This window comes from Cyanistes caeruleus, chromosome 4 (assembly GCF_971803275.1).
Source record: "Cyanistes caeruleus chromosome 4, bCyaCae1.hap1.1, whole genome shotgun sequence".
NCBI classification, from domain to species: domain Eukaryota; kingdom Metazoa; phylum Chordata; class Aves; order Passeriformes; family Paridae; genus Cyanistes; species Cyanistes caeruleus.
Genome location: NC_141704.1, coordinates 47,878,659 through 47,891,822, shown reverse-complemented (window position 1 = coordinate 47,891,822; position 13,164 = coordinate 47,878,659). Strand labels below are relative to the sequence as shown.

At 42.2% G+C, this 13,164-nt stretch overlaps 1 protein-coding gene across 1 annotated transcript; it reads right to left on the bottom strand.

Moving 5' to 3' along the window:
• Positions 1–2,502: 2,502 nt before the first annotated feature.
• On the bottom strand, positions 2,503–5,305 carry IL22 (interleukin 22). Its single transcript, XM_023938483.2, has 5 exons — positions 5,057–5,305; positions 4,206–4,271; positions 3,966–4,109; positions 3,690–3,755; positions 2,503–3,285 (listed from the first exon to the last, which is right to left on the bottom strand). Exons 1-5 carry the CDS (start codon positions 5,249–5,251, stop codon positions 3,172–3,174), a joined length of 585 nt encoding a protein of 194 aa, XP_023794251.1. The 5' UTR covers positions 5,252–5,305; the 3' UTR covers positions 2,503–3,171.
• Positions 5,306–13,164: the final 7,859 nt, after the last annotated feature.

Genomic DNA, 13,164 nt, shown 5'->3' with positions numbered 1-13,164 from the left:
TTCTTCTCTCTTCACAATATGACATTTCAGGGGCAATTTTTTAAATGTTTTATAATTATCTGTGTACAAAACTAAAAAGCACTTGTGTTGGTCACCTAATGTAAGAGAAGGGGAGGAAGAGTCAATTAAACAAATCTGGCAGCAGCATGGTCTGTGAATTTTTGCTCAGGCAGAGGTCCTACAGCCTCTACAGCAGAGGCATCCCCAATGAAGGATGTGGAGCAGGTGCTTTCCCTAAGTCAAGGATCTGTGGGAATTGCAAACAGTCCATGACTTGGAGGCAAAAAATGGAAAGGAAAATAGGGCAACGGAAATTAAAATTGCATGAATAATGGAGTTTCTCTTTGGTGACCCAACCGAAAAATTAAACCAAAATAATTCATTTTGGGTAGGCCCAAAGCACTTGTCCAACTCAAAATGAAACAGCTCATTTTGCTTTCAAATCTCTTTTCAGCCTTTGAAAGAAACACACATAAAACCAAAACACTATCTATTTAGAAAATGTCAGAATGAAACATTTCAGCAAGAGTTTCATTTATTGAGCTGGAGCTATTATCTGAATTAAAACCCAACTTGCCTGACTGAAATTAAATTTTTATTTTCTTTTAGTCAGCAATTGTTTGTCCCAGACATTTCCTCCTATTTAAGGGAAACCTACTCCAACTTCTACTTCCTTTATTTGTTCAGAACTGACCATCACCACCATCTTTTGCACATCCACAAGTCACACATACCCTGCAAGAAAACCTGAGAAGGAAATTCTACAAAGTTTGCTGTGTGGCATTCCAGGGCTCCAGCTCATGAGGTTTCTGTGGTAAAGTCTTCCAATTGGTGGTTTTTAGGGTTGGAGAAATTAATAATTACTTGACTTCACTTTTACACTTTTGTGGACAAATGGGTTTTAATCTAGGTTTAGCCTCAGTGTGGAAGACTTGAGAGATTGATTTGACATTTCTGGGTAGGGCAACTCAATAAGAAAAATGCACAAGAGACCTAGAGGAAGTAGAAGAAGGAAATAACTTATTTATCTATTTGTGAAGTGATTTTTTCAACAAAGAGCAACATGTATGTGGCTCATGGTCTGGTCTCTATTTATCATTAAGGAACAAAACAGGGTAAAGTTATGTTATCCTGCCCAAAGTCACAATCTTTATAGATCTCTAATGTAGACCAGAGAAATGACACCTGTATAATTCCTCTTATCCTCCACTGACTATAAAGGGAGACAGATGTAGTTCAAGGAAAGACTGTATATACCAAAGGTCAGTGAAGTGAACTATTCATTTGGTGTTTAAACTCCCCTCCTTTGCTGTCAGTTCTCACAAGTTTGAGTGATAAGAGAAAGGATACTGGCCAATAGCTCTTGACAATATCATTCCTTATCCCAGAAGAAAGGAAATATATATCCAACTGAATATATAGTAAAGGCTGAATCCCTGAAACTGTCATGCAGTACCAGATCCTGGCTGTCAGGCGTTAAGGGGTCACTTCTGCCTTGACTGTGAACAGGCATGTTAGTCATACGTTGTGATATGTGAATGAAAGCTGAATGTAAACCATGCTGAATGCATCAGGTAACAGGCCTCCACCACCCAAATGGATCATATGGAAGTCTAATATGTGATTTCCTATGAGAAAGTGTTGCGATTTCAATTCACATATGGATGGATGCTTTTAAATCCATCTTAAATTTGCTCTGGTTCAGGAGGAACATTTTTAAAATGTAGGCAGGATGCTTGTTGCCCTGATGAATAAATGGCAAGGCTTTGCTCAAGAAGACTTCAGCAGTTGCTGGAACCAGCTATTACATATTTCTTCTGGCTTTCTGACTATTTTGATGGTTTTTATCCCTTTAACCTTGGTCCAGTCACCAATTTCCCTGGAAACACCAGAGCAACCCTCCTGTCTTTGTCAGGAGACATTGCTGAAGGACATGATGTGATAATGACATATTAAACAGTGTTTCAGGGACTTGGGTTTTTTTCTGTCTTGGAGTTTGTGTTCAGAATAGGCACCAAACATTCTCTTCTGAAGGGCTCTCAGATCCCTGATGCTGCAGAACACCATTTGTGCTCAGTGTGCTATGGATGGGCAGTGGGAATGCAGAGCTCTGAGTTTTCATTAGCAGCTGCTGCCTGCTTGTCTCCACATCATCTGACCCATGGGGACAGTTTGGGACTTCTCAACAGCAGCTATTCAAGGGGGGATCCCGTCTCTGCGTGTACCGAGGCAGAACCAGTGAACCAAACCAATGACTTTCTGGGGTGATGTTATTTTTCCCACCATCCCTTACAAGAAAGACTGACTGACATGCTCCCCACTAAGCCCTGGCCTGTGAGAAGCCGAAATTTCAGGCTTATGGTGAAGAAGCATAACCCCAGGCAGAGCTTGCATCCTTTCTAGGCGCAAGAGTACAGCCACTAGTCCAGCAGCTCCCCAGGCACAACGTGCATCATCTCCCTTGTGTTTGAATAAAAGACAAAAGCTCTGCAAATGGCAGTATTTGAGGACCAAAATATTTATTATAATAAATTAAAGTGAAAGCATTTATAAAATGTTCCATCTGCATATAAATATTACATAGCAGTGTTTATTTCTGGTAAAGCTTCATAAATACATTTCCTTGGATATTTTCCAATTAATCTATATAAATAAAAATATTGTATAATTATTACCTTAAAATAAGTTACCATTAAATACAAATTACAAAAATTATTTCTGAAATAGTCTGAAATACCAACTTTTCAGGCAAAGGTCAGAAGGGGGCAACATATGCAAGAGAGATTTCCAACTAGGAGGCTCAAAATAATCCTGGCTAAAACATCACATCAAAACATCACTGCCTTGATCAAAGCTGATTCATAGGTGTCAGCTTTCAGTATATAAAAGACAGAAATGGTTGCCTCATTCCTGTGAAGATGAGGAGAGCAGAACAGTGCTTTTGTAAATAACAAGTGCCCTGTGTTGCATTCAAGAGGCAGTCTCCTGAAGTTTCCATTTTCAAAGAAGGCAGCAATACGCATCCTGTCTCTGCACACTTAGTTTGCTAGTTTTGACATGAGTGAAAAATATACTGCATCTGGGGGGGAACGGGCATAGTTGCAGCTAGTCAATTTGAGTTATTGCAAGAGATTTGCAGAGACATCTCTTCAAGCCTGATCCAGAATTTTTTCAGTTTTTCTTCTTGTTACCTCCCTTCTTCTGGGCATCAGTACAGGCATTTTCCAGGTAGTCAAAGAGTAAATCCAGCTCTCCAATGGCTTTAGTCTTTCCATTTTCTCCCAACTAGAAAAGAGCAGAATGCAATTCTTAGCACCTAGTTATTTTTCAGAAAACTGAAATTAGCGTTATCACAGAAACTGAATCAATCATTTACATTTCTCATTCTCTTACACAATTCTGTTAGTGTCATTATATCATAAAATATAAACTAGTTCATTCAAATCTAGACTAGCATATCAATCCTGCAACCAACTTTTGAAGGTTTAAATTATCATAACGTGCAGAGAGCTAACAGGACAAGTGAGGGAGGGCTGGAAGGGGAAATATCATTATTCCCCTACTTCAATGCCTTCATAGGCTTCATGTCCTAAACAATCTCAAGTTTTTCTCATAATTAGGTCGGCCTTAATCCAACTAAATGACTGGGGTTTGAAACTGATCTTTCTAAATGCTTGGGGGAAATGTACCTGTTCCATTTTGTTCTTCATTTGTTCCAGGTTCTTTTCAATGTGTTCTCTTTTTCCTGAGAATTGCTAAAAGAAAGGAAACATCCAGACATAAGACGGACAGCTATATGCAACAACATTTTTTTTTTCTTTTTCACACCTTTCTATTAACTCTGACTTTCATATCTTTGATCTGAGGTTTCCTTTCATACCACTGCCTTTTGCCACTGCCTGTAGCATTCTGAGATTTAGGAGCAGAAATGAGATTCGGAGGGATAGAAACCCAGTGTTACTCACACAAGTGCTCAGCTCTGAGGTCAGGGATGCCAAGAACTGTGCCACCTCCTCAACATAAGGGTACTGGTTCTTGACTTCAGTGAGGAGAACATCTTTTACTACAAACTCCACAGCCCTCTTCATCAGGTAGCAGCGGTTGTTTTCCTATGTATGAAATTAAGAAGTCATGTTAAATCAAGGCAAGAGATCCCTAAGTGCTGCAGAGGGATGCAAAGAGCAGACTCCTCATGTAAGGCTTACCCTGATGTTAACAAAGAGCTGCTGCCCAATCAGTCTGTTGTCCGTGTCCTTGTCTGAGGCACTGGCCTGAGAGGAGAAAAGGAAGTGTCAGTGATGGGAACCTTACTTAAAAATTAATAACAATCCTAAAAGTTTTTATCAGCAATGAAAGTGCAGGCGCAGTGATGGAATGGACACCACAGCCTGTAACAGGTAGGTAAGTTTGGACATTTGGTGTGTGTTTCTCCCCAGAGATGGGTGAGGATCAAGGTCAGTATTGCAGGAAAATAAATCAGCTGAATTCCTGTCCTCCTCTAAAGTCAGAAGTCATCGTGGTTATGGTGACTAAACCAGATGCTGCAGGTGGCTGACCTCACAGCAGCCCGCAGTGCTGCTGGGAGGTGCTTGATGTGTGCACCCAGGGACATCCACCCAAGGCAAGAGCAGCCCAGAAACCTGCCCTAGCAAAGCACTGTAAGATACCTGAGCATCTGCCTGGCTGTGACTGGAGTCATAGACAGGCCCAGCTCCAAATGGATTGAGCAAGCTGAGAAATTTAATGTCATATTTCACAATTTACCCACTTTGGCAGCGGCTGCCTGGAAAGAAGAAGCTGTGCTGCTCCAGGGGTGGTTTTTCCCTTGGGGAGCAGCAGGAGGAGAGGCAGCAGCTTCCCCTGGCTACAGAGCCAGCAGGCAATAGACCTGTTCCACACATCCAAACTCTGCCTTAACTGCAAATGCTTTTGGGTTTTTTTTTTTTCTGGAAAAAGGGAGGGGAAAGAGGGAGGAATGCCAAAGGTTAGAAGTCACAGCACCAGCAGAGGAGTAGATCCTCAGATCCCACCATGAAGAACACACGGATGACTGTACCATTTTAGCCAAGGTGTAGGTGCGATTCCTGATGTAGGGCTGCTGGAAGTTGACCTTCCTGAGCCTGCAGGCATCATGGGCGGTGGAAGCCCCTTTCAGGGGCAGACAGCTGGTGAGAAGAAGGGGGAGACAGCAACAGCAGCAGAAGAAAACCCATCCTGGGGAGCTCTTGGACGAGGTCTGCAGGGAGGCCATGGCTCACAGTCTGGAATGGTCCGTCCCAGGAGGCTGCAGATACAGGGCTCAGCTCTGATGGGAGAGAAGGCAGCGTTAGCACCAAGGAGAGCAAGTGAAGCAAAGTGAGAGCAGCACAAAGGCTGCAAGCCTTACCTTTGCTGTGACTCCTGACATGCTCTGCAGGAGGTGAGCTGCACCTTATATAGGGCCACCAACATCTATCTCAGCTTTTTTTTTGGGTGGTGAAATAAAAATGACATCAGCGAGTATCCTCTTTCCAGTATCCTCTTCTGAGAACTACCTAACCACTTCAAAACCCACAAATACAACTTCAAGGCCATCATAATCTTTAGTTTCCAAAAAAAAAACCCAAATATTAATGCGGGGCAAAGCAGGGGCTTTTACCAAGGTAGGAATCCTGAATTCTTTTTGCATCAAAATATTTGAGAATTTTATGAGTTTGTGTCTCCTGTCCCAATTACAATGAGCTTACTTGATTGACAATTTGATGGCAGAAAACCACCAAATCTTCTGTGGTACAAGACTGGTTTCACTGCTGCTGACTGGTGCACGCAAGCGATCAGAGACTGTATCAGAACCAAAGCACTGACCACCTGTGACTCCTACCCTGAAAATACCCTTTCTCACACAGTGGCCCACCAGAGTCACTGGCCATCTGCACATCACTGTGCAATCCTCTCTGAGAGATGAGAAACTGTGTAGGACCAACTCTGCATTTGTCACATGCCTGATTTCTAAATTCCCTTTTTCAAAAATATTACCTGTATTTAAGGCTGTAATCAGGTATAATGACCAGAGCTGTGGTCATGTACTTATCCAGGTGATTTTCATGTTCCTAAGGCTCTTCTGCCAACATGAAGGCTGTGCTGCATCTTCAGTCTGAAACATGCTGTTCCCAATGGGAAACTGCACTCTTTAGATGGTAATTTGCAGCCCACCTGCAGACAGTAATGCATGAGGACACAGAACTGGTATAAATGTAAACTCCTGGTTTTCTAACACCCACAATGTGCACAGGTGACAAAGAGGAGAAAACAGATCTGGAAAACCAAGGCTGCAGCTCTGCCTCTGAGAGTGGATATCTGAGAGCTCTGAGGGTGGGTGTGTGTCTGGCTGGGCTCCATTCTTTGTGGCTCAGGATCTCCAGACAAGAGCCATTGTCAACCTAACCTCGTGGTCTGAAATGTCCAGATCTTTTCCTTACACCTGAAAGGAAGCAGTTTAAAGCTGAGGGGAATGAGGTTTTTTCTTTAGCCTCCTCTGATGCATCTGCAGTATGAATTTATCCCTCCATGTCTCAGTCCTGCCTCTCAGTCCTAAGCTGCCCTCAGACATCTGCTACATCAGCTCTGCACAGATCTGTGCCCTTGAAGCTGCAGCCTGGAGCCATCATCATTGCCTCCTTTTCCATGCCCCTCTCAGGTACCCATTCCCATGACCAGCCTCCAACAGCATCTTGACTGCAGCAGGCAGCAGAAAGTGAGTCTGGACCCAGGATGCCAGCAGTCTAGTTCACACCCAAATGTACCACAAGCCTATTCAAGAATATGTCTCTAAACTCTTTTCCACATATATTTTAATAGTTCCAGTAGGGGTACAGGCTAATGTAAAGATGAAAAGCTGAGTTTTACTTAACCAAAATACAGACATTGAAGACCAAACTGGGATATTCCTGACAGATAGGCTGCACTGAAGTACTGACCTTCCCTGAAATGCATTTCCATTAGCTCCTCCCCAGGAGTTAGTCTGATAACCAGAAGTCTGCATCTAACTGAGGTTTCTCCAGCAGCTCATCCATCAGAACTGAAGTCCTACACCCAGAACATAATTACAAAGGAGCTGTGGACAGGCATTCAGATCCCTTTGTCCTTGAAGGTCCTCTTGCCCTTCTGGCAGATGTTACCTCTCTACCCCTTTGGTCACCCACTCATCAGACACAGAGCCAGCTTGCCTGACCTCTTTTTGGGGCTCCAATCCCATGGAAAGGGTGCATGACCTAAGTAGGTGCTATGCCACGCCCATCAGTTCAAACCAGGGTGAGGAGCACACTTTGTCCCCTGTCCTGATGGATATTAAAACAAAATAAGGCAGATTAATGAGGAATTAGATGCTGGATCTTTCTTCTGCCCTTTCCTATGCAGTAATTACAGGAGCTCTTCTGTGTTCCCACTCTTTTATTTGAAACCATACACTGGGACATACCTATTTTCATAGAAAACTTTGAGTTAGCCTCCATCTGTGTTGATAGCTATCTCAGCCATGCTACCTTTTGGTTATGCCATCATGTCCACCTTCTGAGGCTGTTCCAGTTGGTTAGTTTACCTTGATATTTTCCAGACACTGAGATGCTGAAATGCATATTTCAAGTTCATTAATTCATGTTTTGCAAATTCTGTTTTTGTGATATTCCTAAAGCTTTGGCATTATTTACCCTTTTGTTAGTTGCTGTGAGTTACAACTATCTCTCATCCCTCTAGGCTACTCTGAGTATGGCCCAGCCCAAAAGCAAATAGCCAAGATGTTACTGGACACTAACATGAGCAGACTTTATTGTTCCCATGTTCATCAGATCATTCCTGGCCTCTTCCCAGGACTGTTGGTCCTGGATGTACCACAGAGCTATGGTGCAGCCAGTCAGGGCTGCAGTGATCCCTTGCAATGCGTCAATAGAATTTCTTTGGAAGTGGAGATATGTCTCCCATTCCCAGGGTCTTGTATTTCTGTTGTGAGACAGCACTAAACAGAGACTAGTCACAGTTACCATCTCTTTTCACTGGCTCACCACACCCCAGATGGGAGATACACATCCAGCAATGCATCCCATGGAAAACGGGGCTAAAAACCTGCTCTGGTGCTGGATCTCACTCCAGTGCCCAGCTGAAGTCCAGAGGGAGACTTCAGCTCTGTATTTTCTGCTGCTTTTGAGGAGGAAATACAATAGACTTTTGAAAAACAAGGTCTTAACCCAGCACTGATGGTGAACCTCAGGGAAATTGCTTGGTTAAGTTCCCCTTCCCAAATGGGCTACCCTGAACTGCACAGCAGGAGAGATCAGTGAAAGGAAAGCTGCCTTTCATTTAAGATGTGGTACTCTGGATGAAACCATCACTGGAGGATCTTGCTTTGTGGAGGAAGAATAAACTGGACAAAATGCATCTGAAAAATGAGGGGGAAGTAATTTCCCCTTTCTTATTTCATGATTTTTTAACAGGTTTAATGATATTTTTAATGTTTTAAGCTAGGAGCACTGTTTAAAATACAAAATTCTTACAAGAAAATATATCTCCTCTGCTTTTATTTTAATTAAAAACTACTAAAGAGCTTTAATCTTCTGTAAAGTACTCTCTGTATTTTTTTCAAGTATAATTAATTAAGGAAATTATTTTGAAATTGTTCACGGGTCACTTTTTCTCCCTGGTACTGCCCCAAGAGTTAAGTGTCTATCCTATCTTACCTATAAACTCACCTATAAACTTTTGAAATCTAATTACATGGAACTTCCCTAATTCATTAAGAAACCATAGCGGTAAATATTCTCGACAATGACTTCTTGACCCATTTTGAAGACAGGATTTCTTGAGGAGGACTGGAACTCTGCATGACATCTGCTTCTGAAGCCACAGACACTTCCTTCTGACTTCAAATGAGGTCACAGGTGAGCAACCATTACTGTACTTTGATGTTCAGCTGCTGTGTATCAGCAGCAACATACCAGCATGCAGGAATCTTCATGGGCTTTAGTACATTTTCAATCAGCCAGCATTATACTGCATTATTGGAAATGTCAGGACTGGGCACTGGGCTAGAAATAATGTCAAGAGTTGGCATGTGAAAAAGTGAGCCTGTGTACTGTGCTCTCAGATCTTTTATTTGGCAATGAGATTCTCCCCCCTTAAACACTTGTATGAATGGGCCATAGGTCACATAACACCTAACACTGAACACTCAATCTCAGGTCACACTCATCCCCTCATCCTGCTCCAGCTCATTTGTGAAGCAGTCAGCTGTCAGGTCCATTTTATCTCAGCTCTTCTCTGCTTTTGTCCAGACTTTCTAACTTCCAAAGATTAAAGCAGACTATAAAATTGTTTCAGTTCAAGCTCCAGTAAAGTTTTATTTTAGTCAGCTCTCTGCCCAGCAATGAAAATCTCAGTAATGGAAATTGATCCTTCTCTACAAAACTTGAAAATAAGTTTTTCTGTAATCCAACCATTCCTTACAGAAACATCCTAGCACACAGGCAAGTATCTTCTGGGAACTATCATTAGGAATGGCAGAAGGGATTAAATTTCTAGGAAATGCTACCAATACAGAGACTGGGAGAGGATATGCTGTGCTTGACCATTATATTTTTGCTTGGTTTTTTTCTCTTTTTTTTTTTTTTTTCAGGATAGGTTTAATGTTGTGTAAGAAATTGTGAGTCCTTTGGAAGAAGAATGAATAGCATTAATAAAATTGCTTAGCCTGGGAATATTGGGTGATTGAAAAAGACTCTGGACACAGTTCTCAGTACAGGCATTGCTGACTCAGGGTTTTTGCAGAGGATGTACAATTTCCTACCTTCCCTGGCTGTAACATTTTTGTAATGCAGAGTATCACATTTCCTCTGACAGTAACACTTCGGCTTTTATATCTGATATTTCATCAAAGATCTTTGTCTCTGACCTTTACTTGGTTTTGTTACATAATTTTTGGGTCTCCTAACTATAAGATGCTGTATCATAATGCTGGTATTTCCTATCATAAAACAACTAATTGCCTCAATTTTAACTTACATTCTGGGACAAAAAAAAAACAACAACAACAAACAGAGCCACACCAAAAAAACAAGCAAACAAAAAAAACTTGGTTTAGATATTTTTTTTCCAGAAACATTCATACAGTAGAGATACAAGAGAAAGCAACCCAGAGATACGTTGAGCCAACACTGTATTGGTGCTACCAATGTTCTTAATGTGTTAATACCATGTTATTACCAGGACCACTGAGGTAGTAACTTCTACTGCAGCCCCAAAAGGATTAACTAATTAATGCACAAACAAAAAACCTTTGTCAGTGTAACCAATAGATGTTAGTTAGAGCATTTTCACTTATTAAAAAATGTCCTGCCAACATCAGTAAAACATAAACATAAGTTTTAACAGGACTCATCAATAGAAGTCAAGACTCAGTTCACACAGAGAGAAAAAAAGAGAATTGAGACTATGTCAGTGCACACAGCCTCACAGCACCTAAGGCAGCACTATTAACCCTTCCACCAGATGGCAACTCTTTTAATTCAGTGTGTAAAGTCATGTACATATTACAAGACTCTGACACTTTATATAGTGACCTACATGTATCCAACTATGTCTTCCGAACAGTCAGATTGGGTGAACTGAAACTTCTGAGCTTCCTGTTAATGTGTGGTGTGGTGTGGTTGCACAGCCATGACTCAGTAACATGATGAAGTGGAATTAATGACATAGGGGAGCTCAAAGAAAACCACTCTAAATGGGAACAGGATTTTGCAAACTGGCTTATAATTCAAAATCCAGTAATAAATAGTTACTTAGGTTAAGAAACAGCCCCAGCACCTTGATTGACCAAGTGCTGGCAGTTTTACCACGTAACAGAGTATTTGTGAGAAGCCGTTTTGAAGGGAAGCAACTTTATTTGAGGTGAAGTACTTGTACCTAGACAATGGCCATATACCATACTTCCACTGAGATTCTGAGCTCAGCATCTCCTGGGAGTGAGCCCCTGGCAGCTCAGTTATTCACTGTAACAAAGCCATTAGGGAAGGTGACAGTTCTCATGTCACTAACAGCAGCTTTCTAACTTGTGTCCATCCCTAGGAAGCCAACAGCCCCTGCCCCAGCCCTTCCCCAGACCGGGGTTATGCTATTGCTGATCTCCCAAGAGTGTTCTGTGAGGCAATGAAGTTTCCTCTTGGAGCAGAACTATTGTCAAGAATGTGAGATTTATGAGGCCAGAAAAAATAGCTACAGCATAGGAATTATGATGCTGTCTTCCTGGGTTATCTGTTTTTTGCCACGTGTCATGTAAGCTAAAATACACAAACAGGCTGGAGCAGTTCATACTGGAAACATAAATACATGAATAAGCACTCCTCACGAGAGCACCATTCTGGGAACTCACAGGCCCACTCTAGCTGGGGGACCACTGAGCCATAGCAGGTTTCCCCAGTACACACAGACAACCTTGCAGACCTGGGCACCCAGCTCTCCGGAACAGAGTGCATCTGCAGATTATGTGTCACAAGAACCCAGTAACCAGAAAGGGGCCTAGAAAGGGAGAAATCCAAAAGTATATGCTTTATGGATCCTGCCAGTCACTCCTATTCTAATTCACATTTTAAAGCAGGTGCTTTGGAGACATCCCAGCACATGATAGTACTACACAAAGACACCTTGAATTCTAAAAAATTAATATATGTATCATATGCCCACACCATTGTGATTTAATCGCAGCCAGAATTAAGCCCCACTCAGACACTCACCCACTTCCCACTGGAATAGGATGGGGAAGGGAATTAGAAGAGTAAAAGTAAGAAAATCTGTGGGTTGAGATATTTAACAGGTAAAGCAAAATCCACAGACAAGCAAAGCAAAATGAGGAATTCATTCACCAGTTCCCATGGGCAGGAAGATGTTCAGCCCCAGGGCTCCATCATGCATAATGGTTACTTGGGAAGAAAAACACCATCCCTCACAAAGTCTCCCCCTTCCTTCCTCTTCCCCATCTTTATATGCTGAGCATGTCACCACATGGTGTGGGATATGCCCTGGGTCAGCTTGTGTCAGCTGTCCTGGCTATGTCACCTGCCAATTTCTTGTGCACCCCCAGCTTAAATGTTAATGGAGTAGGGTGAAGAGCAAAAAACATCTTGACCCTCTGCCCACCAATGAAGAAAATACCTCTGTATTATCAACATTATCTTCATCACAATTTCAGAACGGAGCCCTATACTAGCTACTATGGAAAAAAATTGTTCCAGCAGACACACACACATATATGCACATACACAGACAGTATATGTATATATCAGATTTAAACACAGGAAAAGGAAAAACTCTGAGGTCCACTTGAAACTTTCATGGGTTTAGTTACCCTGGCATAATATTTCCTGGCATAAATGTAAGTCAGTCACATTTACAAAGCTGACATGCTTTACTAGAAAACATTATCATAACTTCTGAAGAAAGTGGGGCATCAGAAGCTTGAGCTGTCCTTTGCTCCCTCCACAGAAGAACCACCTACACGAAACAGGATCTGCTGCCCCGGCTGTACCACCCAACTCTCCCAAATTGCAGATGAGTGCTCTTGCTCTTACAATGCTAACAAAGCCCCATGAATGCAACAAGCGATCCAACAGCAGCTGTGAAAGCTGTGTGTAAAGCAGGCCTCGCTTGCTTTCTCGAAGGACAGGCAGTCTTCACACCAACCCCGTGCAGTTCTCAGTCCTCCACCCTAACAGGACACCACACAGAACCACCATCCTTCAGTTTCCCAGGCACAGCACGTCTGACATGCCAAGCTCAGGCTTCCTCAGTTGCTCCACGGACTTCTGTAGGACATTGCCTGCAAAAGGGAAACCTCACAAGGTCAGCTCACGTCCACACAGATGAACTGTAGGAAACACTAGTATATTTAGGAAGTTCATTCTACATTGAACATTCTACATTCATCACATTTCTACATTGAACTCCAGATGTCCTTCTTCGACACAGAAGAAACATTTAATCAAAAAGCAAACTGAAACTTGGATTTCCATGAAATTGGAGTTCTCTTGTTACCTACCATCCACTGATTGCTCTTCAGGTTTTGCTTTTGGTGTGATCACTGCTATTCTGATTAACACTTTCCCACTGGGCTCCAGTGCACAGAAAACCATAGAAATGACTGCA